This window comes from Chanodichthys erythropterus, chromosome 16 (genome assembly GCF_024489055.1).
Source record: "Chanodichthys erythropterus isolate Z2021 chromosome 16, ASM2448905v1, whole genome shotgun sequence".
NCBI classification, from domain to species: Eukaryota; Metazoa; Chordata; class Actinopteri; order Cypriniformes; family Xenocyprididae; genus Chanodichthys; species Chanodichthys erythropterus.
In genome coordinates this window covers 30,738,521-30,764,797 of record NC_090236.1, presented here as the reverse complement: position 1 = coordinate 30,764,797, position 26,277 = coordinate 30,738,521, and the positions used below count along the sequence as shown (strand labels likewise).

General features: G+C 36.3%; 2 protein-coding genes across 2 annotated transcripts; both read right to left on the bottom strand.

The window, feature by feature from the left end:
• Positions 1-3,309: 3,309 nt before the first annotated feature.
• crispld1b (cysteine-rich secretory protein LCCL domain containing 1b) lies at positions 3,310-15,143 on the bottom strand. The gene is made up of 15 exons (XM_067362862.1): positions 15,047-15,143; positions 14,267-14,577; positions 9,434-9,552; positions 9,193-9,325; positions 8,018-8,133; positions 7,821-7,921; positions 6,653-6,814; positions 6,333-6,393; positions 6,174-6,240; positions 5,879-6,009; positions 5,747-5,790; positions 5,585-5,657; positions 5,388-5,457; positions 4,282-4,415; positions 3,310-3,938 (listed from the first exon to the last, which is right to left on the bottom strand). The coding sequence occupies exons 2-15, from the start codon at positions 14,522-14,524 to the stop codon at positions 3,887-3,889; spliced, it is 1,521 nt and encodes a 506-aa protein (XP_067218963.1). The 5' UTR covers positions 14,525-14,577; positions 15,047-15,143; the 3' UTR covers positions 3,310-3,886.
• Positions 15,144-22,259: 7,116 nt separating this feature from the next.
• Positions 22,260-25,256, bottom strand: pi15b (peptidase inhibitor 15b). Its single transcript, XM_067363686.1, has 5 exons — positions 24,990-25,256; positions 23,090-23,208; positions 22,702-22,834; positions 22,507-22,622; positions 22,260-22,395 (listed from the first exon to the last, which is right to left on the bottom strand). Exons 1-5 carry the CDS (start codon positions 25,254-25,256, stop codon positions 22,260-22,262), a joined length of 771 nt encoding a protein of 256 aa, XP_067219787.1.
• Positions 25,257-26,277: the final 1,021 nt, after the last annotated feature.

Here is a 26,277-nt window from a genome sequence, read left to right as displayed (position 1 = left end):
AAGATGGGTAACTACTGCAATGTGTAAGTTCTATTGCAAATTGTTTTACAAAAGCTGATAAGATGTTAGCCTTTATGCTATAGTTAACATTTTGTGACCTCATAATGTTCTGTTACAAATAATTTTGTAGACAGCCAGCCATAATGACTTTATTCTACCGTCGGAGGTCTCCAATAACATGAAGATTATACTTGACTTATACTGACAGAAAAGTCTAAGAGAAGTATAATTTGGCCTACTTGTACTCAATCTTTTGATCAAGATATACTTAAAAGTTAAATATTTTAAGTACACTTGGCTTGTAGTTATGTTTACTCGTTTGATTGAGTAGCCTATTAATACTTTTTTCACATACTGTCTCTAAACATGCTTTGGCATCCAATCCAGTAGATTTGTTTGAAAATTTTGATTTATATTATGTTCCTAATTCTAAGTATGTGAATTTTTGTGTAGTCCACCGTTAGTGTAGATAGGATTTTACTTCAAATCAAATCAACACTTCCCCGACCACTGACAGAAATTTCCGGCAATCCATGTGTTCACTGTTATACAGTAGGGGGGCGCTATCATGCATCTTCTGAAAGAGCAAAGAATCTCCAGATAAAAACACAGGTAAAGAAGAAGCAAAAACAAGCGATAGAAGCATTGCTTACACATGTAACTTGATCATCAAACTTTTAGCAGCATATAAATCAAACTACCTAGCGTTACCGAATGAAATGGTGAACCCATGAAGAGGTAATGACTGCGCAAGTTTTGGGGTGTTTGAGTTGATGGACTCAATCTAATTCACCTGTTTTGATCATTCTAAATCTGAAGTCTTTCTAAGTCTTGGACAAAAAGCGATTTTCTAAGCTTTTGTTCAAAATGTTTCTAAATGAAGCTTACCCACATTCAAGTGTTGATAAAGAAGAATGCATGAAGCTAGAATAATCTTGTTTGTTTGTTTAAAAGCAGAGGCTGTGTTCTTTCTTTTGATATATATGCCTGTTGCATGTTCATATATTCATACAACAAAATATTCTGGGAGCCATGGAAGTTTTGTGAAAAAGATCAAAAATGATGGTGCTGGCTTACAGGGAAAGAGTTAAAGCACAGTAAAAGGTATATTTCAAGTATAAAAATGTATAGTTAAGCACTCACCCTCGTGTCGTTTCACACCCATAAGACCTTCGTTCATCGTCAGATTTCATCAAAAATATCTTAATTTGTGTTCCGAAGATGAATGAAGGTCTTAAGGGTTTGGAACGACATGAGGGTGAGTGCTTCACATCATGGCTGTATTCCAGGATGACAATGTCAAGATTCATCAGGCTCAAACTGTGAACGAAGGATTGGGAGGGAGGATGAATAATCATTTTTACACATGAATTGGCACCTCTGAGCCCAGACCTTAAATTCATTGAAAATCTTCTAATAAGATGATTTGTAAATATTGGAATCTGATACATTTTTTTTTTCAGTATTCTTTGATGAAAAGAAACAGCATATATTTGAAAGAGAAATCTTTTATAACATTATAGATGTCTTTACTGTCACTTTTGATCAGTTTAAAGGTGCCCTAGAATCAGAATTTGAATTTTCCTCGGCATAGTTGAATAACAAGAGTTCAATACATGGAAAAGACATACATTGAGTTTCAAACCCCATTGTTTCCTCCTTCTTATATAAATCTCATTTGTTTAAAAGACTTCCAGAAAACACTCGGATCTCAACATAACACCGACTGTTACGGATCATTAATATGTATGACCCCAATATTTGCATAATGCCAGCCCATTTGACGCATTAGACAAGGAAAGGCAGTATTAACGTCTGGATCTGTGCACAGACAAGGTAAGCCAGCAAGAACAACAGCGAAAAATGGCAGATGGAGCAATAATAACTGACATGATCCATGATATCATGATATTTTTAGTGATATTTGTAAATTGTCTTTCTAAATGTTTCATTAGCATGTAGCTAATGTACTGTTAAATGTGGTTAAAGTTACCATCGTTTCTTACTGTATTCACGGAGACGAGAGTTGTTGCTATTTTCATTTTTAAACACCTGCAGTCTGTATAATGCATAAACACAACTTCATTCTTTATAAATCTCTCCAACAGTGTGTAATGTTAGCTTTAGCCCGTTAGCCACAGAGCATAGCCTCAAACTAACACAGAATCAAACGTAACCATCTAAATAAATACTTTACTCACATAATTCGAAGCATGCATGCAGCATGCATGACGAACATCTTGTAAAGATCCATTAGAGGGTTATATTAGCTGTGTGAACTGTTTATGTGATGTATATATAGTCGAGAGCTCGTGTGGCAGAGGAAGCGCATCTCTTAAAGGGGCCGTGCTGAAAAAATCAGTGCATAGTTAATGATGCCCCAAAATAGGCAGTTAAAAAAATTTATTAAAAAAAATCTATGGAGTATTTTGAGCTGAAACTTCACAGACACATTCAGGGGACACCTAGGACTTATATTACATCTTGTAAAAAAACAATCTAGGGCACCTTTAATGCTTCCTTGTTGAATAAAGCATTAATTTCTTAAAAGAAAATATTACCTACCCAAACTTTTGAATGGTAGTGTACTACTTATTTCTTCACGAGTAAAACTTTTTAATAAGGAGAAATTTAATGAGTGCATCTTATTAAGTTATTTAAAAAGTCTACATTTGATGGCTATATGAACAAGGCAGAAACACACTTGTGATTTTATGATAAACTGCATAGGGTTCTAAGCCTGGAGGCAATGATCTCAAGAGAGCCTGAGAGGGCAAGACAGGAAATGAGAGAGGTCAAGGTGAGTGACAGAGAGCCTGTTACTACCACTCAACCACATCTGTGCCCCGACATGGAGGAAATGCACTCCAGGAAGTGAGATTAAAATCATCACACACACCAGCATACACACAATGTCCTTCTTTGTCTGTGGTGCCGGTGCACTGCCAGCAGAACTTGAGTGTTTTTACATGAGGCACGTTGCGTTTTCATTCTTCAAGGTGCAGAGGCTCCGTCTGTGCTTTCCAGAGTCTTGAATTTGAAATAACCTCACAGCTGTGTTTAGCCAACAATCACAGAAATTCAAATACATAATACATCAAAACTGAACATTGTGATGGGACCATTGTGAAATATTTCAATATACTTTCTTTGCAATAAGATGTACTCAAAAGGTTCACAGTCAAAGTCATAACAGGATATTATAGTGATATTTGCAACAGAAGAATTGTGAGTCTAAATATCTTTATTTTAGATTGCATGATAATAAATAACACTAAAAAGTCTCTCTGCTTTTCCATATTGCTCCTTTTGTGGTACATTTTTCAAATTCTTCTAAAGCAATGATTTCCTGGCCTGCCAGGTTGTTACAGTATCAAATTCTGAACGTACGCAGCATAATATACTGTAAAGCGCAATACACCATTGAGCAGCTTCTGAACACTGATATAAAAATATGTTTACAAAAATATAAACTGTAATATTATATGGCCTTTTCTACACATTCGACGTGTTCGGACTGTTGTGTTTGCATGCACAATTACCTGTTTTGTTATTTTAAGGAATGCTTTATATATTTATGAGCTTAAAATAACAACATATACCTATATAAAAACATACAAGAATGAATGTAATGAATAAAAACTCACTGTATTTACAACTAATATACATGACATTTACATGCAGACAAAAAAATCATGGAGACTCAATTTTCTCAAGACCAGATGGTGTCAAAGTCAATGTCTTTTTTTCCTGTTGAGGAGATTTTTCGTGACAGTACTGGCCTTAAATCCAGCCCAGCAAGACCAGCAAACCAAATGTGTGGTAATTACCGGCTGTTACATTACCAAGAGCTCTATTTCTTTGCATCCGTCCTTGGAGAATGGTTTCAAATGACCGCAAACACTCTGAATGCTTTGCCTCCTGGGGGATTCTGTAGGCTAAATGGAAGAATAATGGCCAATATTAATCCAGATTCAGCAGGATAGAAAGATATATGATTTAAATGCTAGTATGATTCATTAATCACGCTTCAGATACTCATGATGCCCTCAACAGGATATGTAATGAAGCAAAATAAAACCAGGCTGTGTAGGTGGTCTGGTTTTACTTAGGAGAAACGCAGAGTTTATAAGATTACGGTTCAGCCAGCCACTATATAAAATTATTACGTTATCCAACCAAGAGGGATATTAGATGATTAGTCTGAAGACCAGAAGTCAAGTAGGAAAGATCAGCTACATAGCAGTAGTAGCTCAAAAGCTGACTCAACACGTTCAGTACCTCTCTGAGGTGATGCCATTCTGGTAGGAGCCCTTGTACTGCCTCCTCTTGTCCACAGGCATTACGTCCAGATAACCACCTGAGTCACTTCGAATTACCCCTGCGTGGATAGCTGCCCTGCATATACTGGAATTCTGCTCAGTGGGACAGAAAAAGGAAATATGGGTCATTTTCTACAGCAGTTGTAACAGAAGAGTGGCTTTACAGCTGCAATAGAGCGACCCAAAAGAGCATTTCATTGCTCAGACATTGTTCTTTTATAGCTCAGGAGATTTATGTGAGTAATCAATTATGTTCAAGTATCAACTTAGTTTCAAATGAGTCTCCTAAAATTCCTTAGTAGAAATAAAAGTAGATACAAATCAGACATTTTTTGACATAATACTTGTATAGAGCTATTAACAAATAATTTGGAAAGTTTTAGTTAAATGAAGTCCAATTAAAACATCTGAGCAAATCTGAGCAGTTTGAGATCTTGGTAACACTTTAGTTTAGGGTCCAATTCTCACTATTAAAAATAGTATAGTATAATATCTAGTTAAGAATACTGTGGGTTTTTTCTCAGAAGAAGAATCTGAGAAGCAGAAAACTATGGTAAAAGTCTGTATATGCTCTCCATTTCATCAAATTGCAGGCTAGGAGAAACAACTGAGATATTTCGGACCTCTTATCATATTTTTGTTAATGATATAATGGTGTTCTAACGTAACTAGAAGATTGCAGTAACTTCATAATATTTATCAAGGCAGAAAGTTGTAAAAAAAAAAAAAAAAACTTTTTTTCTGTTTACGCAGAATCAGAATTTTTCACAGAACAGAATTTTTGTGCTTAAAAACACACGTAGGGCAATGTAGGGAAGCGGAAGGATAAAAATTACAATGTCCTCAGACGCATTTTTTTAAAACAACTTCAACTTCTTTGAAGAATCACGTTTTTTTAATCCTGTGTCATGTGCAAGACACTTCAAAAGATGCAAAATGTGAGAGCATTGATCAAAGATGTCCATCTAGTGCATGTTTACATAGAAAAACAATGGAAAAGCAGTGCGGTGGAATGCAAAAACATGTTCTGTGTGAACGGCCCCTTAAATGGGCTTAAAGACTTACATCTGAATAATAGCGGGTCCCGATTACTCGGGCATAGCTGTTGTACAAGCAATTACGAGGACAATACAACCTAAAAAAAAAGACACATCTTATTAGCTGTTGCATTATTAAACAAAAAAATGCTTTTTTTTTACAAATTTACTACATGGTACCTGGTGTAATCTGTCAATATAATTTTTATTATAAAGTAAGTTCACCTGGGACAGTGTTGGACTGGTTTCTTGAAAGGACAAAATTGTGCCACCGTAGATTCACAATTAACTGCTTTCACTGGAAGTCACAAAACATTTGTTTTTAAATTTCTTTTCACAAAACTCTTGCAACTTTATCTCATTAATAATGATCATACGTGCACTAACCTGGGACGTTTGATACAGTGAAGGCATTGGCACTCTGATTTTTCCTGAGGAATAACATGGAAATAAAATGTAAGAACAATGTTGAACCTACATCCAGCAGCATGAAATAAGCATGTGGGTTCTATGACTTACGCCAGAGTCTGAACTCCATTTTTGAAGGACTTTGAGAATCGTTGCCTTCTGCCCACCCTGGTGACATCCAGCCAGCCTCCATCGTCATCTATTATTCCAGCATGCAAGCCGCTGCCACAAATACTGGATTGCTGGAAAAAGAGCAAAATTAATGAGAGAGACCCTGAGCTGACCACAATCCATCTAAAACTGGATATAGTATTTAAATATGTAACTGTAAAAAATCAACTTGTAATCTTGAGAGCTGTTTCCACATAAAAATGAAAAGTAATACAAAACGAATGTATTTACCTACCATGTCATAATGACCCGATCCAATTACTTTTCCATAGTTGTACAGGCAGCCTGGCGGGCACTCGTACCTGTTAAAGATTTACCAGTCATGAAAATAATACATGGTAGCATGACCTAACCACATTCTTTTGTAACTGATGTGTGAATCAACCTACTTTACCTGTTACAAGTAGTTCCTTTGCATTGATCACGTAATCTAGTATCACATGCTACTTGCTGAGCTGCAGAAAAATTATATAAAAACAAAGATGTGTTATGTATTTTCTGGTTAACCTTTTAGTAATGGATTATCATGTGCTAAATTAGCTGAATACTATTCTCTTTCTTCAATATTAAACTGGTTTCTGCTTGTAAACGTACCCCAAGAGAATGTACATATCTTAGAAACATACATGCCTTCTGATATCACCCAGCAAAGACATTACAGCCCCACCCACTTTTTAATATCTTAAGTCAAACAATGAACTTAAATCATCTTACACATCTGGGAAGTACTGATGACTTCATTCCTCTCAATGTTCTCATTGGGAGACGGTGTTGTAGTCTCATCCCTGTAGTGAGGGTCATGGCTTCGGACGGGCTCTGGTTCGATATAGTTATTTTCCTCTGTCTCGGGGGTGTAATGATAATGACTGCCATCATCTGAAGTGAGCACAATTTAATTACATTTTAAAAATGTTACAGCCTTTACAAATTTTAGCTAAAAAAATGTTCTTCTTTAGGGATGTAAATAGTTACAAATATTTTAATCAAATTAACTACATATGGAAGAGGATTAGGGCCAGGCAATAATAAAAAAATAAAACCATCTCGAGAGTAAAGTTGTTAAATTTCGAGAAAAAAGTCTAAATAAAATGTTGAGAAAAAACTCGTTAAATTTCAAGAAAAAGGTTGAGATAAAATGTTGAGAATAAACTCTAAATTACGGGAAAAAAGTGGTTAAATTACGAGAACAAATTTGTTAAATTATGAGAAAAATGTTGTTAAATTTCGAGAAAAAAGTCGAGATAAAATGGTTCAATTACGAAAATTACGAATTTGTTGTCTTGTAATTTAATGACTTTATTCTCAACATTTTCTCTCGACTTTTTTCTCGAAATTTAACGAGTTTTTTTCTCATAATTTAACAAATTTATTCTCAACATTTTCTCTCGACTTTTTTCTCGAAATTTAACACGTTTTTTTCTCATAATTTAACAAATTTATTCTCAACATTTTATCTCGACTTTTTTCTCGAAATTTAACAACTTTAATCAGATAATGTCAGATAAATATCTTAACCAAATATTTAAAAAATATATATAAAAAAAATTCCTCATATTTAATCAAACTTGTGTGATCATTAAAAACAAATATCCCCTTCAGACATTACTTTTGGCCACTACTGTACGTTATGATAATGAATCATCAAAATGATCGCAATTAATCACATATCAATTTGCTGCAAAAAGCCCCTAAATGAAGATAATTCATATACATTGAATTGAATTCTCTTTCTTTCTTTCTTTCTTTCTTTCTTTCTTTCTTTCTTTCTTTTTTTTCATTGTTTTTAATCACACTAAATTAACAAGTTAAGTCTACCATTTTTAAATATGTAACAAAAAAAGGAACATTAAACATCAGTTGAGTAATATATTCAGTTTAGTACCTTTATAGCAAAGGTTGTTTCTGCACCCGCCACCATAGCTGGGTGGGCAGGCAGAGCAAGGGGTCCCGTGCTTGTATGGTGCATGTCCCCACCAGTTACCTCTGAGAAAAGGATGCCAAATGGTAGAAGCTAATAATAGTGCTTTATTAGAATTATATCATATTGAAAATGACAAAAAAAAAGATGAAGATTCTTACGGGGGAGAGTAATTGCAGACCAGATACACGGCTTTGGCCCAGATCATCCCCCATACATTCATGTTGTAGCACACATTGATGGCACAGCCAATTTTGTTGCTTGTGGCCCAAACCAGCTGTGAACAAATCATAATATCACATTTACTATAAATCATATCTCACCTGCTTGATTGCTTGTATTGTCATAAAATTTTAACTATATTATCGTCCGGCTCGAATCTGCTAAATGTGACTTTAAGGCGTGAAGATATTAAGATATTATAAACATGAATTCTTTCCCTGCAATTGACGGAATTTTCCGGCAATCCAAGTTTTTATTGTTATACAGTAAAGGCCACTATTACGCATCTTCTGAAAGAGTATGTAATCTCTGGATCAAGTATTGATAAAGAAAGTATGCATTAAGTTAGCATAAAATGTTAAAAATGCTGGTGATGAAAGGGTTAATATTATGATTTTCTGTAAAGATGCTTTGAAACAATATATGTTGTGAAAATACAAATACACTATAATGCCAAAAGTTTTGGGACGCCTGCCTTTACATGCACATGAACTTTAATGACATCCCATTCTTAATCCATTGGGTTTAATATGGAGTTGGCCCACCCTTTGCAGCTATAACAGCTTGAACTCTTCTGGGAAGGCTTTCCACAAGGTTTAGGAGTGTGATTATGGGAATTTTTGACCATTCTTCTAGAAGCGCATTTGTGAGGTCAGGCAGTGATGTTGGCGAGAAGGCCTGGCTCGCAGTCTCCGCTCTAATTCATCCCAAAGGGGTTGAGGTCAGGACTCTTTGCAGGCCAGTTAAGTTCCTCCACACCAAACTCACTCATCCATGTCTTTATGGACCTTGCTTTGTGCACTGGTGCGCAGTCATGTTGGAACAGAAAGGGGCCATACCCAAACTGTTCCCACAAAGTTGGGAGCATGAAACTGTCCAAAATGTCTTGGTATGCTGAAGCATTAAGAGTTCCTTTCAATGGAAATAAGGGTCAAGCCCAACCCCTGAATAACAACCCCACACCATAATCCCCCTCCTCCAAACTTTAAACTTGGCACAATGCAGTCAGGCAAGTACCGTTCTCCTGACAGTCTGCATACCTAGGTGCTTGATTTTATACACTTGCCAGAATTTTGAGAATATTGTTGATTTGGTAATGTGAATGTGGATTTACCTGTGTGTAATGCGTGCAGACCGGTCCAGAGCATCTGTAGGGGCAGTGAGGGTTACACTCTTGTGGATAGGGGTAACTGAAATCTCTCACCTCATCATACCAGGCTTGGACATGAAATGTCGGGGGTCTGTCTCTAAAGAAAATCATATTTAAAGCAAACAGTTAATGCATTGAGTGAGATCTGCATGAGATGCAGGTGTTATTTGATGTGACCTCAATATTGTTTTTATCCATACAGCACCTGCCCCAGTGAGCTCCCAGGTTTTGCCCGATCCGGGTCAGTAGGTGAGACGGTCCATGTTCCCACAGACAAGTGTGTGCCCAGTGCTCAGCACTCCTCTCTAGTTCAGTGTCCCACACCTGTCACAGCGTAGAAACACAAGTCAGGTTCACACAGCAGCATAAACGGTTATCAGTCTTGTATTTGAGTCCTAAACAGTTACGTTCAAAACAGTTCAGGTAATTACAAGAGTGACAACCTATTTTCAGGAGAATATAACTGTACTGGACAATATCATACTGTACAACATGCCACTCTGCGCTGCACCCGCGTGTCTCGTGTGTGTTGCGCATTTTCATGTGTGGTTTCGTTAATTTGCAGAGACGGAATGAACTATGCGTCACTGTCTTCCACCAACATAGGTTACCGTAGGTTGCCAATCCTAAACACTGATTGTGTGAATGCAGGTAACACAGCAGTTGAACCTGTCATCATTTGTGCAGTAAATAACGGTAAAAGATCCAGATATTAAAGCTACAATATGTAATTTTTTTTTAATTAAAATATCCAAAAACCGCAATGTAATATATTTTGTTGTACTTACATTATCCCAAATGTTTCCAAGAATGTTAATAAATCTAATTGTTATGTAGCTCAACACAGCAAGTCTTATTGTTTAAATCTCGTTTTCTTGATTGATTTACGAGTACCATGTTTTACCATGCGTAATATCGCTCGAGTTTACTGCAGTGTGCAACAAGTGTCTCACTGCTTCATACAGTAATGTTAATAAATCTTTAACACATTAGCTCATCCATGAATATGATTTATGATTTCCCGTCAGATTCTTTTCCGCCAGCTATAGATGTGAAGACAACACCTCCCACGATTCCGCGAAATCAAGGCGTCATAAAGCTACGCAATTGTTTTGATTAAGCGACCTCTAGCAGCAAAAATAAATAAATTTACACAGTAAAATACCGCTTTCCATTGAAACAGTAATATACTGTAAAACAATGCATTCTCTGTGATATTTTTTACAAATAATACTATTTTTTTTACTAATACTAATATATAATTTTACAATAATACTATTTTTTACCCAGAATGCATTGTAATATACAGAATGCATTGTAATATACAGAAGTAATATACCGTAAAACAATGTATTCTGGGTAATATTTGTTGACAAATAAAATTACCCAGAATGCATTGTTTTACGGTATATTACTGTTTTAATGGAAAATTATTAACTAAAACTATTTTTAGTGCACATTTTGTGCCTTTAAAGGGATACTTCATTTACTCAGGGTAGTCTCAGCCTAAAACGTCACGCCCACGGACCGTTGGCTGAATGTCTGATGCATATGGCACACTTAAAGGAACACTCCACTTTTTTTGAAAATAGGCTCATTTTCCAACTCCCCTAGAGTTAAACAGTTGAGTTTTACCGTTTTCGAATCCATTCAGCCGATCTCCGATTCTGGCGGTACCACTTTTGGCATAGCTTAGCATAGTTCATTGAATCTGATTAGACCGTTAGCATCGCGCTTAAAAATGACCAAAGAGTTTTGATATTTTTCCTATTTAAAACTTGACTCTTCTGTAGTTAAATCGTGTACTAAGACCGACGGAAAATAAAAAGTTGTGATTTTCTAGGCTGATATGGCTAGGAACTATACTCTCATTCAGGCGTAATAATCAAGGAACTTTGCTGCCGTTCCATGGCTGCAGCAGTGCAATGATATTACGCAGCGCCCGTGAGCCCCTGCTTGCACAGGGAACGTGCCTTGCAACCATGGAAACGTTTGTGAGAGACGCTGCGTAATATCATTGCACTGCTGCAGCCATGATACGGCAGCAAAGTTCCTTGATTATTACGCCTGAATGAGAGTGTAGTTCCTAGCCATATCAGCCTAGAAAATCGCAAATTTTCATTTTCTGTCGGTCTTAGTACACGATTTAACTACAGAAGAGTCAAGTTTTAAATAGGAAAAATATCAAAACTCTTTGGTCATTTTTAAGCGCGATGCTAAATGTCTAATCAGATTCAATGAACTATGCTAAGCTATGCTAAAAGTGGTACCGCCAGAACCGGCTGAATGGATTCGAAAACGGTAAAACTCAACTGTTTAACTCTAGGGGAGTTGGATAATGAGCCTATTTTCAAAAAAAGTGGAGTGTTCCTTTAACTGGAAACTCTTTAGGATTTTCAAATTCGTCATCTGATTGGTTGAATTCTACAGGATGTCCGGGAGACGTGTGTATCGCATTCTTTAACGATCCACCTGGAAACAAATGCCATGACGCCAAACGCCCTCGCGGAAGAAGAACGCCGTCATGTTTACAACTGTGACAATGAGCGTTTACCAGGATCAACTAAACACTGGATTTTCAAAAGTATGTGACGTTCACGGCTCCATTGTTGCAGAAAACGTTCTCAAATTGGTCTGTAAAAACGGTCTGTAATTGTAGGGACATAGACTTTACATTTTCATACCCCTAAACATAATGCGAAACAAAACGAATTGTGATTAGTTGCGTTACATGTCAGTCAAACATCCTCTTGGGCAGTCTTTGGCCAATGAAAGCTGCGATAGAGTTCAGACCTTCTGCCGTCAGTCTGAAGGTCTGGCTACGCGAGACTATACTCATGGTGTTCCAGACCTGTACGAAATTTTGAGGAATGTCTCAATGTTTCTTTTGTCCATGCAGTGAAAGTAAATGTACTGGTTATCAACATTTTTCAAAATATCTTCTTTTGTGTTCCGCAAAAAAAAAAAAAAGGGAAAAGGAAATTCGTACAGGTTGACATGAGGGTGAGTAAAAGATAGCAGAATTTTCTGGGAGAACAAATGTTTTAAAGAGCAAAAGCACCTCAAAAAACATTCTTTTGGCATAAGGTTGAACCTGCCTACAGTGCACGGTTGTTTCTGACCAGTAGATTGATAAGAATCTACAAGTGGGCCGGTTGAAGTTAAAAACCATAAAGAATTTCTGTTTCACTAACTTGGGACAAAAGACATTAAAACTGCCATTAGGATCGCCACAGGTTTAAAGTGTTTTGTATGAAAGAATAAGCACAGTGTACTGTTCTGCACAGGGTTCTGATTATTTCAATACACAGCAGCTTAATTTAAAATTACATATACGTAGTTTGCTGCCCTGCGCTAATCTGTTCCATATGTGCAGAGCTGGTGCATTCCATTCCGGCAGTCCTCAACAAATACTACTGCTGAACCACCTTGATAATTCTTTCATATTTCATAATAAATTACCAGAAAATTACCTTGCATTTTAATCTTACTTAGATTGCATTCCTGCTGTTTATGATATTAAAGCAAGCTGTATAAAATATGTCTTGTTGTCATCAACATGCACTTAACATTTTTATCATCAATGTGAATGTAACATCAGTCATTAAGTCTCATAAAAGCATATCAAGCTTTCTGCATATGAGCAGAACCAACACAGAGATGCAAAGCCCGCTGGAATTTTATGTGGCCTTTGAGACCCGTCTTGACATTGTTTATTTGTTGTGATGCCTAATTTGCAGTTACAGCGACCATCTGGGTGCATTCCAAGGGAGATATGCCTCCTCTGTGACTCCTTCCACTTCCTTTTCAGAGTAATTACCCAGAGGACTGCGCAGAATGGAGGTAGCTAATGTCTCCTCCCCTACCTGCACCCCACACAAAGACACATTCTGTTAAACTTTGCTGTGGGATACAGGCAGGTGGGATTTGACAGATTTAACACTGAATTGTTCAGAGTCCCAGAGCGCCACAGATGTTATCAACTCAAAAGTAATTGACTAAGAAGAATGTTTTGAAACGGTTCTCTTACAGCTGATTACAAGTATCAGTCGTATGGAATGATCCATGTACAATGCAGGGAAATATATATTTTAGGAATAAAAAGAGAGCTACTGTTTAGTTGTACACTTATAATAATAGGATGGTTTAAGTTCATTTAGAGTGTTATATTCTATTCTGTTCTTTGATGTGCGAGTCAATATTTGCCTCCGTTCCTGCCAACTGCAATGCAGCGGGAAGAAGCAGCAGCAGCAGCAACAAACCATAGACGGTTCTAAGAAGTATCAGGTCATATTTGGCCAGAAAGCAATGCGAGGTCTGGCTGAGTGCCACATATAGTAGGTGAGCCACAGAACGTGGGAAGGAGAAGCTGCATTTTGGCCTCCCTGATGTACCTGATGAACTGTTTGTTATAGACCACAAACTTGACTGTAGTTCAGTGTGTTTGAATGCATTTGTGCAAAGTGCGGTTATGGTGTGGTACCTGATACTGGTTGGCAGAGCCATCTGATAAATTTATGAGCCCCCTAATGACCCCACCAATGTATAAATAGACTTTTAACTCACAATTCAATGGAAAAGTTGTACTTCAGCACCATTTTTAAATCCTTTTCAAAGTCACATGACATCTTATAGAAGGTTTTTGCATTTGCAGTAGTTTTTGAAACACATTTGATATTTTCTTTGTCCTCATGTAGTTTGATTTAATGAACGATATATTAGTAGTACCATATTAATTATCAGACAATATTAGAGATTTTTAAGTTATTGGTATCTGCCAGTAAACACATGTGAACAATAAAAGCCTATATTTGATTTAATATCAATTCTGTTATGATGTCTAAATTCACTTCATTTAAGTTTTAAGTGTTTTAGACAAAATGTCATTCAGACAAAATGATAATGTAGACGATTTGCAGTGATTATATGGCAGGTAAAAGTCATTCTGCAGCAAAAATATATCAGAACATGATAAATCTGTGTAGTTTAGGAACATGATTCAGCAGGATTGTGACTGAGAGAGATCATGTGATCTTACCATGTACTCCATGTTTGAGGCAGGGGGGTACACTTGACCCCTAAGCTTATTATGTAGGTCAAGAATGAGTTGCATATCACTCTGTGAAATTGCTCTCTTGCCTCTTGGCTTGGATTGCCACCACGCCTCATCCTTATCCATGTATTTTTCCAGGATGGCTTCTAAGTGGGTGGCATTGGGAATGACCATGGAAACCACCGTTTGGACAATCACAAGCAGCACAAACCCACTAAATAAATCTTCATGTCCACACTTCATGTTTCCTTCACAACTGTCACCTAAAAAAATCCAAAGTGGTAACTGCCCTCTGCCTGTGAAATCAAAATGATTGTAATCAGATCTAAACTTTAACGCACATTAATGTATACTTTTATATTTTTGTATAAAATGTGTACATAATGTGATATAACAGAATTAGATCATATAATTAGATTTGATTTGAGTGTATTGATTCGCATGGATGCTCAGCAATAAATCAGTTCACACAAGCCTGACTGAAAACTGCTGCTTCAGCATTTTCACAACTAAGGTGATTGTTTCTCACTTATCAAAGACTTGTGTACGCCTTTTGCCACATACATGCAATATTTCATACGGTCGTGTCTGCATTAAAACTAACCACAGAAGTCTTTGAAGTCATCTTCAGCTATATTATGAGCAACTCTAATGCTACCTCTAAAGAAATAAATATTATCTTTACTCGAGTTACCCTTGTAACGTTTGACATATTGTAGAAGAAATGTTAAGTGTTCTTTATACTGAAATTAAGCAGCATTTTACCTTATGCGGTTCCGCGCGTGGACGTTTAGCTCCGGTGTTGACCTACTGAAATAATGTTTCTCTGCAGTTTTTGCATTTCAAATAGACGAGTCCATCTGTTTTGATCTGCTGGCAAGTTTCTTTATGAATGAGTCATCATGAGTCATTGCCAGGCAAAATAATGAACGTTCAAATGTTTAAATTTGTGATGCTGCTTTTCTCATTTATAGTGGACTTTTAAGCCACGCCCACATGCACACCGCCACACCCACAGCACAAAAGCGTTTAGGTATATAAACCGGTGCATTTGCCTGTAGTTCTAGTGATCTAGACAAAGTGAACATAGAACTAACGTATTTTTATTTGTTTATGTGTTTTAATGTTTTTTTTTGTTTGTTTGTTTTTTGTAAATGCCATAATTGCAAACATTTCTAACACTGCCATATCCATACTCATTTTTATACTCAAGTATGAAGTGCATATCTATCTATCTATCTATCTATCTATCTATCATCTATCTATCTATCTATCTATCTATCTATCTATCTATCTATCTATCTATCTATCTATCTATCTATCTATCTATCTGTCTGTCTGTCTGTATCTGTTTGTCTCAGCCTGTCTGCCTGTCTCTATCTATCTATCTATCTATCTATCTATCTATCTATCTATCTATCTATCTATCTATCTATCTATCTATCTATCTATCTATCTATCTATCTGTCTGTCTGTCTGTCTGTATCTGTTTGTCTCAGCCTGTCTGCCTGTCTCTATCTATCTATCTATCTATCTATCTATCTATCTATCTATCTATCTATCTATCTATCTATCTATCTATCTATCTATCTATCTATCTGTCTGTCTGTCTGTCTGTATCTGTTTGTCTCAGCCTGTCTGCCTGTCTCTATCTATCTATCTATCTATCTATCTATCTATCTATCTATCTATCTATCTATCTATCTATCTATCTATCTATCTATCTATCTATCTATCTATCTATCTATCTATCTATCTATCTATCTGTCTGTCTGTCTGTCTGTCTGTATCTGTTTGTCTCAGCCTGTCTGCCTGTCTCTATCTATCTATCTATCTATCTATCTATCTATCTATCTATCTATCTATCTATCTATCTATCTATCTATCTATCTATCTATCTATCTATCTATCTATCTATCTATCTATCTATCTATCTATCTATCTATCTATCTATCTATCTATCAAATTCAAAATTGCTTTATTGGCATGACTGCAAATAATACAATATTGCCAAAGCATACATATAACAATAATAAAAACATCTGTATAATAGAAGAAAATATAAAATATTATAATGCTATCAAATATTACAACATAACTTAAAATTAAATTAACAGTGTAACACAATAGAACATGTCTGAACATTTGGTACCATAGTGGTTAAACAAATATATACACACACACGTACGGAGGGTCACTGTGGTGGACGGTAGGGAAACACATTGAGGTCAGACATACACATTACACACATTCACCTGCTGTCTCTCAGGCTGTGGCACATCCACACATATCTCGCAGCCAGTGCTGCTGTCGTTCCCTCTCCTAATATTAACTTTATTTGTTCTACTTCACTCATGGCTGTAAAGTTCTTTATTACGTTACTGAATTTGGTGAAGTAGAGATCTCTAATTGATATGTATTTTTGACAGTGAAGGAGGAAGTGCATCTCTGTCTCGATCTCTCCTGTCCTGCAGTGAACACACACCCTTTGCTCTCTGGGTAACCAGCTCTTTTCTGTGTCTGCCGGTCTCGATGGCTAGACTGTGCTCACTGAGCCTGTACTTGGTCAGGATCCGTCTCTGCTTTGTGTCTTTGACACTTTGGAGATATTTTTCTGATTCATAATTTGATTTTAGAGTTCGATAGAATTGTAATTTACTTTGTGTTTTAGTTTCCTCATCCCAATGTTCCAGATATGTATTTTTAGATTGTTTGAAGATTTGGTTTATTTTGATGTTTGGAGAAGCAGTGCTGGTCTGAGACTGGTTCGTGTTAGTAGAGTTAGTCAGGTTAGTAAGTCTCAGAACCAGCTGACTGAGGGGACTCTTTTCGGGGTTCAGTTTGTGGGTTTGTAATGCTTTAAAATGTAGCGATTCTGTGGGACTTGATTTTAGATGCATCCAGAATTTGAGGGATCTTTTTTGCATATTAATAATCAATGGGAATCGGCCTAATTCTGCCCTACATGCATTATTGGGTGTTCTTCTTTGTAATTTTAGGATCATTTTGCAGAATTCTGTGTGTAGGGATTCTGTTGGATGTCTGTCCCATCTAGTGTAGCTCTGATCACTGAGTGGACCCCAAACCTCACTTCCATACAGCGCAATGGGCTGAATCACACTATCAAAGATTTTACACCAGATTGGAATTGGTAAATCAATGTTTTGGAATCTTTTCTTGATGGCGTATAGAGCTCTTCGAGCTTTATCTTTGAGAGCATTCAATGCCATACTGAAACTCCCCGATGCAGTGATGATCAGACCGAGGTAAGTGTACTGCATCGTGTGTTCTAGGGCGGTGCTGCCTAGACTGAACTGGTATCTGTGTTCCTGACATCTGGACTTTTTCTGGAAGACCATAACGTTGGTCTTCTTGAGGTTTACTGCCAGGGCCCAGTTCTGGCAGTAGTTCTCTCCAGGTGCTGCTGTAGTCCCTGTGCAGTGGGTGACAGCAGCACCAGATCATCTGCATACAGCAAGAGCTTGATGTTCTTGTCTTGTAGAGTGAGTCCGGGAGCTGTAGACCGTTCCAGCTGCACTGCTAGTTCATTAATGTAAATGTTGAACAGCGTTGGACTCAGGCTACAGCCCTGCCGTACTCCTGTCTTCTGGCTGAAGAATTCTGTATGTTTGTTGCCAATTCGTATTGCACATTTGTTGTTCGAATACATTGATTTAATAATGTCGTAAGCTTTACCCCCTACACCGCTTTGTAAATCTATCTATCTATCTATCTATCTGTCTGTCTGTATCTGTCTATCTGTCTATCTATCTATCTATCTATCTATCTATCTATCTATCTATCTATCTATCTATCTATCTGTCTGTCTGTCTGTATCTGTTTGTCTCAGCCTGTCTATCTATCTATCTATCTATCTATCTATCTATCTATCTATCTATCTATCTATCTATCTATCTATCTATCTATCTATCTATCTATCTATCTATCTGTCTGTCTGTCTGTCTGTATCTGTTTGTCTCAGCCTGTCTCTATCTATCTATCTATCTATCTATCTATCTATCTATCTATCTATCTATCTATCTATCTATCTATCTATCTATCTATCTATCAATCTATCTATCTATCTATCTATCTATCTATCTATCTGTCTGTCTGTCTGTCTGTCTGTATCTGTTTGTCTCAGCCTGTCTCTATCTATCTATCTATCTATCTATCTATCTATCTATCTATCTATCTATCTGTCTGTCTGTCTGTCTGTCTGTATCTGTCTATCTGTCTATCTGTCTATCTATCTATCTATCTATCTATCTATCTGTCTATCTGTCTATCTGTCTGTCTGTCTGTCTATCTATCTATCTATCTATCTATCTATCTATCTATCTATCTATCTATCTATCTATCTATCTATCTATCTATCTATCTATCTATCTATCTATCTATCTATCGACATTTTGCTGTACAGTATTGTGTAACTGTGTCACAGGTCAAACAAACACTAGATGGCAGCATTGAGTGATTTTTTTTTTAAACCTTCACTATATGGAATGAAAGTTTGAGCTCCGTGAACTCTGAATATTGTCCATGAACATAACATTTGGGCTGGATGATTATATTTATTAAATTTATACAAAAACGGATTTCTACATCTTGCATTTTAATTTGAGAAGCTGTTTGTCACATAATAATCTGATATTTCTGACAAAGTCACATAATATCAGGTACTTTTTCGTGTCTTAGTACAGAATGAGCTCCCTTTAGAGGTATTCTTTACAATGTGCACATCTGTGAAAGAGGTCATGCAATTGCTAAAGGAAGATTTTCTTTAGTTTGAAAAATAATGATCGGCAGAGAAGCCCTTTAATGTATGCAGTGGTTTTGACCTATATTTTGCTGAGAGAGCTGAATTGTTCTGTTTGTTATTTGGTGGTGGAGTGGGGGAAGTCTTTCAGTTTCTTTCTGCTCTGCTCACATCCACAGCCAATATTGATGTTTTGATGTATTATAAAAACTGGGGTGTGTTGTTTTTTTCCTGAGCAAACATACTATTGGTTCACCATTGCTCATATTTCAGCTTTATCAACATACAGAAATGCTAAGAATGTTTTCACCACAGCAGTCTTGCACAGTGATCAGGAATATTTTCAGGTGTCTCAAAACTATTATAATCGAGTCCTGCAGATTTGAAGACAGCTCTGAATTGTTCAACAGAACCAGAAGAGAAAGGCATATATTTGAAGTTACACAAGAGTTTAAAAAAATAATAAATAATACAAAAGAAGATCTGGAAAGTGGATGAGGAGAATCGTTGAAGAACTGTACAGGAAAACTGGAACCATTTAGCTTCATAGAGACACGTTTACACAATCAATAAAGGTCATGTAGTGCAGCAGCCTCTGAAAGACACTGAAACAAAGTGAAGCAACATGTGCCAGGAAAATCTTAGAAATGTGTTTACAAATGAATCCAATAAATCTCAACTTGAACTTGAAGAAATGTCAGTGTGCATTTGTAAATACATCTTAAATGCAATGTCCACCAAATCTACAGTAAACTTAAAGGTGCCCTAGAATTAAAAATTGAATTTATCTTGGCATAGTTGAATAACAAGAGTTCATACATGGAAATGACATACAGTGAGTCTCAAACTCCATTGTTTCCTCCTTCTTGTGTAAATTTCATGTGTTTAGAAGACCTCTGAAGAACAGGCGAATCTCAACATCACACAGACTGTTACGTAACAGTTGGGATCATTAATATGTACGCCCCCAATATTTGCATATGCCAGCTCATGTTCAAGGAATTACACAAGGGCAGCCAGTATTAACATCTGGATCTGTGCAGAGCTGAATCATCAGACTAGGTAAGCAAGCAAGAACAACAGCAAAAAATGGCAGATGGAGCAATAATAACTGACATCATTCATGATTACATGATATTTTTAGTGATATTTTTAAATCACCTTTCTAAATGTTTTGTTAGCATGTTGCTAATGTACTGTTAAATGTTGTTAAAGTTACCATCGTTTCTTACTCTATTCACGGAGACGAGACTGTCGTTATTTTCATTTTTTAAACACTTGCAGTCTGTATAATTCATAAACACAACTTCATTCTTTATAAATCTCTCCAACAGTGTGTAATGTTAGCTTTAGCCACAGAGCACTATCAAACTCATTCAGAATCAAATGTAAACATCCAAATAAATACTGTACTTACGCGATTAGACATGCTGCATGACGAACACTTTGTAAAGGTCCATTTTGAGGGTTATGTTAGCTGTGTGAACTTTGTTTATGCTGGTTAAGGCAAGCGCGAGCTCCGGGGGCATGGAACACGAGATTTAAAGGGGCCGCAGCCTGAATCGGCTCATTTCTAATGATGCCCCAAAATAGGCAATTAAAAAAATGAATTTAAAAAAATCTATGGGGTATTTTGAGCTGAAACTTCACAGACACATTCAGGGGACACCTTAGACTTATATTACATCTTTTAAAAAGACGTTCTACGGCACCTTTAAAACTATCCATTTGTAGCCTATGACGCTTCTTTTCACACACATCCAGTACACCTTAAACTGTACCAAAATCCCTTTAAGACAAGTTATATCACTCGGCGGCCATCTTACAAAATGCTTCACAGGCATGCAGGTGTAGCTCCTATCTCTTTGGAGCGGGGAAACATCAAATTCTCCAAAGCTGTTCACCAAGCTTTCGATTAAATTTCATATTTAAATAATTAAAGAAATCTGACAACTGCTTCATAAACTTTGTTTCTAAACGCTCGAATCATGACAAAAAAGTTGCAGTGACGCATGACTTTACCAATCGGCGATTGGATCTAATTTAGAAGGCGGGAATTATTCCGCAATATTGTGCGTTGCACTTTCTCCCATTCATAATAATAAAAGTGCACTGTCTTTCTATATAAAGCCTTTGACTGTACCCAAAAACAAACACTCACACGTAGTAAAGACTTCTTTATTATATTTTCAGAACAAAACTGTAGAAACACTTAAACTACACCAACTGCATATTGGGTCACAGTGCAATATGTGCTATATCATGTGTATAGGGTGATAAATTAATTTAAGGGCATACAATCTACATATATCTCTCATTTAAAGAAGAAGAAGCTACTTCTTCGAAAACATCGCTACTATGTGCTGGGAATGTATAACAAATATCTGTTATTAATCATCTCAGTGAGCCACCAATTGAAAGAACTGTTAGTTAAGATATGCTGGCACAAAATAATGTATTATATATCATACAAATTCATGAAATTGCACATTCATATAAATTTAATAGCTTAGATGCATCTCCTCTCTCCAAGAGAACTAAAAAACTAGGATGTGGAGGTCACAATCTGAGGTCATGTAAGTATAACCATGGCAACATTACTGTTCAGCAAATATTATGTAAAGAGAAAAGCAAATCAAATTCAGAGTAGCAATCCTTGACACAGAAGAGCACCATTCCATGATCATTTATCATGAACTGCCAAACTACAGTTAAATGTAACACACACACCACAACATATAATATAATAGAACTTTACATGACCAAATAAAAAGGTTGAAAATACATTCAACGTTATCATTACAAAAACCTCAGAGTGGTTTTTGCTACTGAAAATACATGGACAGCTATAAAAACACAAAATAGCTTGAATGTTTTATGTCTAAGCACCTTGGAAAAACCCTGACGTAATGGACTTAATGTGTAGGCTATAAAAGTGGAATATAAACATTATTATATAGAGTGATCAGTACAGACTTGATCTGTGCACCAGAAGAAAATATAACTACTATCCACGAGCATCAATATGATGGCTGATACTAAAACAGTCATGTTAAGATTGTATTAACATTAGCACCATTTCTGGAATCGATAGTATCATCACATACAAAAAAAGCAGCTAAATCTGCTGTACAAAATGCATATAGATTTAAAAAGATATATTACACAGCACATCAATGTAAAAATGCACTTAATATTGTTAATCATGTGACAGACAGCTTATTTGAACCAGTACATGAAGTTTGAGTTGACGGCGGGAAAGCACATGTTGTTGCTGCATGAACCTCCGTAGCTTGGAGGACAGGCTGAGCACGGCACACCAACTCTGTAAGGTGCTTCGCCAATCCAGTTGCCCCTAAAAAATAGGATTATTTTTAAAAAATATGCCACAAAGACTTTAGTCATGTGCTGGCATTATCAGACTAAGAATGGTAAGATCTGGCTAGAGTCACAAAACATGACTAACTTTGGGGAATAATTGCAGACCAAGTACGTTGCCTCCCTCCACACGGCACCCCACACTACCATATTGTAACAGGTTTGGATGGCACATCCAACTCTGTTTGATGACGCCCACACCATCTGTAACATTCAGATAGCATCAGACATGCCAGTTTTTACTGTTTGCTTAATCTGAATTATGACTTGCAACCAAACTCACTTGGGTGTAATGTGTGCACATGGGTCCATAACAGCGCATCGGGCAGCGGGGATTGCAGTCACGTGGATATGGAAAGGCATAATCTCTGACCTCATCATACCAAGGTTTAACCATCTGAAGAATGGAGCGGTAACTGGCAGGAGCAGAAACAATTTTGGTGCAATTTAGGAAAAAAAAAAAAAAAAAAAACACTAGACTGTATCCAAAACACAAAATTCTGGTCTGGCCTGTCGCCTTGAATCTTGTTCATCGTTTGTAATTTGATAATGCTGCCAAAGTGTCATTTCAAGTCTTTAATGAGCACCATTCTTCTTTATTCAAGGAACAATAAAGATCTGTAAGGTTGTTCTGTTTCAGTAGTAAACAACTGTTCACCTGCAAGACTTACTTGCCAGTTCGGACTGATAGGTTTTGACCCAGATATCGGAGAAGGTAAGGAGGTCCATGTTCCCAAAAACAGGTAGCTGCCCAAGCTTCTGCTGACCTGGCCAGGCCTTCATCCCAAAGCTAAAATATATATAAAAACATAATAATTGGTAATTGCGTGCAAAAAAAAAAAATATATATTATTATTTTTACAATTTTACCATGGAGGAAAGCATATAAAATCCATGTCAAATAAGATGAAACTGCCCAACAATTATTTTTTTTTTTTTTGAGGGACAAACTGGGATTAAATATCTCTGGTCATGTGACTAAATGTTCACATGAAATCACATAGGCTTTAGTTCGAATTAATGCGGTGCCGCAATGATCGGCATTGTGGTTAGAAAATTTGTCCGACTTTGATCGGGGCTGCAGCCGCCTTACGATCACATGTGCCATCAAAGTACCGCAAGAGCAAAACGAGACCAGCCGCTTAGGACCTTGTCCCAAATGGCACCCTAAACCCTCACGGTCTTCCTCTGAGTCTGCACTTTCATGACGTAATGCCGCTTTGACTGCCGGGTAAAGTCCTCTGCGTAGCTCACAGTCTTGCGGGCTCAGCAGAAGTGCGCATCGGGGGCGCATAGCAGCTGCAAAGGGGGCACTCATGAGCACCCTTCTTTAAGTTTAAATGACAAATGGGATACCTATGGTCTTGTGGACTTAACAGACATGCACACACAGTGGCCATTGTAAGTCCACAAGAACGAAAGTGCACATGACATGTGCCATTTGGGACAGGGCCTCTGTACTCTTCCCCCACCTGCAACCGTCAGATCTCGCCAGCCGGTGGCAGGCTAGTGTAGTACATCTCGAACAAGCCTAGTGATCTCATGTGAACATTTAGTTACATGACCAAAGATGTTTAATGCCATATGTATATATATATATATATATATATATATATATATATATATATATATATATATATATATATATAAATAAATAACAAAATAAAACTTTGTTTACATAATATGCAGTAAGTGTGTGTACTGTGTATATTTCTTATGTATAAATACACACACATTTGTATTTATTTAAGAAATTTATACATAATTTATAAATATTTTATATATAAATAGTATATAATTTTGTTAAATAAATACATGCAGTATATATAGCCCAAAACATCTATGGTCATGTGACTAAATAGCTATATTTACTGTATATAGTGATTTCATGTAAACATTTAGTCACATGACCAAAGATGTTTAATGCCACACACACACACACACACACACACACACACATTATATATATATATATATATATATATATATATATATATATATATATATATATATATATATATATATATATATATATATATATATATATATATATATATATATATATATATATAATGTATACAAATGAGATTATATATGGGATTAAACATCTCTGGTTATGTGACTAAATGTTCAATCACTAGGCCTATTTTAATATTATGTAGGCATATAATGCCATGATTATGAATGTATATATAATGCCAAGGACTGATAATCCTAGAATACTTTGACTTTATAACACTTTATAATAATAATTGTAATAATTACAATCAAACTGGGATTAAACAGTTCTAGTCATGTGACTATTTACACCACCCACGTAAAAATGTTTACATTAAATCAAGACACAAAATAGTGTCTTGAAGTACATTTATTTGTGATTAAATGGTTTGATACTATTATAATAAACTATTTTAATATTTTATTGTATCCAGCAGGAGGAGCTGTCGAATGATTTATATGCAGCACCGTATATCAATCTAATCAGCTTTATATAGCTAGTATTAATAATGAGGGGTAAAATGCATCATATTGTTTCTTTGGAAAGTTTAAAGGGATGGGTGGGTTGCTTACCATATACTCCATGTTTGCTGCAGGTGGGAAAACATTCGCGCGCACCTTGTTGTGATAGTCCAGAATTGCTATCATGTCACCCTGCGAAATGTACCGTTTTCGCCTTGATTTGGGTATTGATGCCAATCCATGATCATCCATTTCCGATTTATTGATAGTGAGATTGGTTCCGGCGAGTGTTTCAGTCGCATTTCTGATAATCCAAGCGCTCGCATCACTTGCTACGAATATAAGAAACAAATCGATAAAAAAGTTGATGGTCTTCATCCCTCTTTTTGGCGACTTATCAGTGATTATCTGCAAGTAAAATAATACTCATGAACAATTACATGAAATATAACTGTTACAAAGAGAGAGAAAATATATATTTTAATTAGGCCTATACCTAAAAAAATATACATTGTATATAAAAAGTTTATATAAATGTCCTGCATCAACATCGTACCGTTAATTGTTCGTATCTGAATGAGTGTGCGGAGCAGCTCTGCGAGTCTCAGTTATCCTGATGGAGATCTCTCATCCCGTCCACTGCTGCCTCTGGCTTTTATACTGTGCTGCTGTGATTCAGGAGGCAAGCGCAAGGTGCTCTGCTCAATATTATCACCTGAACACGGCATGTCTCCTGCCACACTGTAAAAAAAATCCCGTTGTTTCTACGGAAAAATACCGGCAGCTGTGGTTACCAGAACAATACTGTAAAAATGACATCAAACCGTAAACATACTTACGGAGTTACATGTGAATTTTACATTTTAAATCTGTTAAATTTACGGTTAAATAACGTATTTCATTAACTGATATAATGTTAATTTACTAACCTAATGAAGTACTAATATCTGTTTTGTACCTTTATAATACACTGACAGTCACCAAACACAGTGGTGATGAGAGTCACATGATGAATCAAAGTTCATCACAAGCAGCTTTTCCACAAGCTGAGAAGCACAATACTAATATATAGAAGGAGCACACAGTGTCATTCACACACACACTAAACACCATCATGGTAACATGCATGAAATTTTAAAAATGCAATAAACATTAATTTAACAACATTAGATGTAACATAAAACCCTAATGTACATAACTGATTAGAAAAAAATGAGAAAAACTAAGAAGAAACAGAGTTATTTCAACGAAAATATATCAAATGTGAAGTGTCACGCAGGGAATTGTGGGAATGTCAATATACGGTTTTTCACTGTAAATTTTACAATGAATTGTTATTTTTCACTTCCAAAAACTGTGAATTTAACGGTATTTTACCGTAAAATTACATTAAATGTAC